Below are 3,047 nucleotides of genomic sequence, written 5' to 3' on the forward strand. Positions count from 1 at the left end.
GTTAAAATACATAATGTAATATGCCTATACATAATATGAACATAACCAACTTTAGTACATTATGTATTAAAACAAATACCTACAGAAGGTGCCAACAGCCTGGTGACGTTTCACTTTACAGCGTTATTAAACAATGTTTAAATCCATTTAATTTTAATATTTGGCCACATGCAGAAACTTTTATTTTGAAATCGTGATGTACAATACATGGCATATTTAGACATAGGTTGATGTATTCTCCTGTGTTGGCAAAGGTTTATAAATGATTTACGTTACAAATCTAGTGAGATAATGCACACTGTATTCTCAGATGAACGTTAAGCAATTCACGGCATATGCAGAGGAAGAGTTTAGCCCCTTTCACACATACAGTACTGGTAAATTACCGGTACCTTTTCAAAAATCCTGGTAAATTTGTTCTAGCAATCATATTGTTTTATGGAGATGACATGATTACTCCGAGCTGTTTACAAAGCTCCGCTGCTTTTTAATTATTCTATGTAAATATGCACTAGATGGACATCTTTGAACATTGCGCCTAGCAGCTTTTTCAAAGTGTCGCACTTCTCCATTCATCAGGGCTGCGACTCCGCAATTGGATACTATTATGCGCGTCTCGTGTTTATAAGTGCAAAACATTCTGATTGGCTAGTAATGTTAGTTTGGTTGAGTGAAAGCTGTGCTCCTCTGACACCATTGGTAGGCGAACTCATGGACTCGAAAGTGATATCAATCAACGAGATTTTTTTTTTTTTTTAAATGTAGGACTATTTTTTTCCGCAGCCAAACGCTGCACGCCGGAGATCCGGCACGGTGCCGGAGAACTTTAAGACCTGAATATAATATAATTAAATTATTAATAGAATTGTTATTATTAAAGTGAATGGGTGCAAATATTTCGGTGGATTGTGATGTGAAAAGACAAAAGGGATGGAGGAAGCATTATTATAGAATTATGGCTGGAAGTGATGGTTTATAGCTAAAATGCCTTGATGGACTTGTTTCTTACAATCATTTTCACTTTACAAGACATGATGGACTTGAGTCGATGGACTGGAGTCGAGTAGATTACTTTTGGATTACTGTGATGTTTTTATCAGCTGTTCGAACTCTCATTCTGATGGTACCCATTCACTGCAGTGGATCCACTGGTGAGCAATGATGTTAAATTTCTCCAAAATCGGTTTCGATGAAGAAACACTCAGGTCATCCAAGATGCAGATGAGTTTGAGTAAATGTTTAGCAAATTTCCATAATTCCAAACAATAAATACAAACTGCAAAAATGCAAGGAAAGTAGATGTTTCACCAGTGATCAGTGTTGGGAGGGCGTTTTGAGTGCACGCATTCCATTTGGAGCAAACTGTAACAAAAATATCAGATCGGCTTCTACCTTATGGTTAAGTCTTACCATGTTAGAACAGGCACTGGCAAAGGTCATGAATTTGGGGTTAAATTGTAGACAGGTGACTGGACCAGTGTGCTTCCCATCAAGAAGTGCTACTTTCATTCCACTCTCAGCATTCCACACATGGATCTTGCCATCTTCTGATCCTGAAAATCAAAATGTTGAGGAGACAGGCATCAGTTTCTGCAACCTAATCTCAAGTCCTTTCTGAATCCATTGGTGAAGACTTACCGATCATGATGAACTGAGAGTCTGGTGTGAAAGAGGCCTCCAGAATGACACCTTTACTGTTGTTATAGCCCTGCAGTGAGGAAGAAAGGAACTCCATGATACACCATCTTAAACAAACTTTGACAAAACCTATTCAAAATGACACTATTTTCTCACCCCAAATGAGTGGAGCACGGCTCCTTTGAAAGCGTCCAGCACTCTGAGTGTTCCTCCATTGGTGGAGACCAGAATGAGCTTTCCGTCATTGCTGAACTTGAGACCTGTCCACTCACAGGTTCGCTCATATTGTAGTTTAAAAGTGGCGAATGGACCCTGAGGCAGGAGGTGTGATACAAATGTATTAATTTTCATCATTTAAAATACAAATATCACTACTTCTTCTAAGATGCAGTTTTATACAATTACCTTATCAAAGGAGCGTAGATCGTAAAGCTTGACCATCTCAGAATTCACTCCCGCAGCAAAAATCAACCCCTCGGGATCAAATGAGCACACAGGCTTCCCTTGCAGGTGCATGAGGCCCTGTGAACACAACCTAGATTACAATCTAGTATTGACTAACAAGAAAAACACACATTAACCCAAAATAAAAATACTGCTTACCTGACAGTTAGGTGAGCGAAGGTCCCACAGGCGAATAGTTTTATCAAGGGAGCCAGAAATGAATGTGTCGTCAACAGGAGACATAGACAGAGCAACAACCCTGAAACAGGATAAAATACACAAAAACAAGCCCTATAACTCAAATGCCAATAAACAACAACAATATATTTAATGTCACAGATCCTCACCTCTTACTGTGTCCAGGAAAGTAGCGAATGTACTTATTGTCATGTAGGGACAGGTATCGAATAGTATCTGTGGTACCACATTGGTAATGAGAAGAAAATATCAATAGCATGTCAAAGTAAGATTTTACAAGTGAATCGATAAAATGTACTGTATACGGTGTCAGATGAACAGGCTCAACCCTGGGCAAGGCAGTAGTCTGTACAGTTAGCTCCTTCACAGGGCAGAATAACAGACCCTAAAAACTGTACAAACAACTACCTCAACCCAGAGCAGGCACAGGTAGACACAAACCTCAGCAGTAAAGCTTTGAGAAAATCACTTAAACATAAAAATAAACAAATAATTATAAATAATAAACATTATATACATACATATATATATACAGTATCTCACAGAAGTGAGTACACCCCTCACATTTTTGTAAATATTTTATTATATCTTTTCATGTGACAACACTGAAGAAATGACACTTTGCTACAATGTAAAGTAGTGAGTGTACAGCTTGTATAACAGTGTAAATTTGCTGTCCCCTCAAAATAACTCAACACACAGCCATTAATATCTAAACCGCTGGCCACAAAAGTGAGCACACCCCTAAGTGAAAATGTCCAAACTGG

At 38.4% G+C, this 3,047-nt stretch overlaps 1 protein-coding gene across 1 annotated transcript in view; it reads right to left on the reverse strand.

Moving 5' to 3' along the window:
* LOC107750262 (twinfilin-2-like) overlaps positions 1–3,047 on the reverse strand; it is a 21,799-nt gene that overhangs the window by 15,463 nt on the left and 3,289 nt on the right. The window contains exons 3-8 of the mRNA XM_016565574.1: positions 2,430–2,496; positions 2,242–2,341; positions 2,044–2,160; positions 1,795–1,950; positions 1,639–1,708; positions 1,411–1,553 (exon numbers count right to left, since the gene is read on the reverse strand). Coding sequence (XP_016421060.1) covers positions 1,411–1,553; positions 1,639–1,708; positions 1,795–1,950; positions 2,044–2,160; positions 2,242–2,341; positions 2,430–2,496 — 653 coding nt within the window. The remainder of the gene's footprint in view (positions 1–1,410; positions 1,554–1,638; positions 1,709–1,794; positions 1,951–2,043; positions 2,161–2,241; positions 2,342–2,429; positions 2,497–3,047) is intronic.

This window comes from Sinocyclocheilus rhinocerous, unplaced genomic scaffold (genome assembly GCF_001515625.1).
Source record: "Sinocyclocheilus rhinocerous isolate Xijiao unplaced genomic scaffold, SAMN03320098_v1.1 scaffold963, whole genome shotgun sequence".
Taxonomy (NCBI): Eukaryota; Metazoa; Chordata; class Actinopteri; order Cypriniformes; family Cyprinidae; genus Sinocyclocheilus; species Sinocyclocheilus rhinocerous.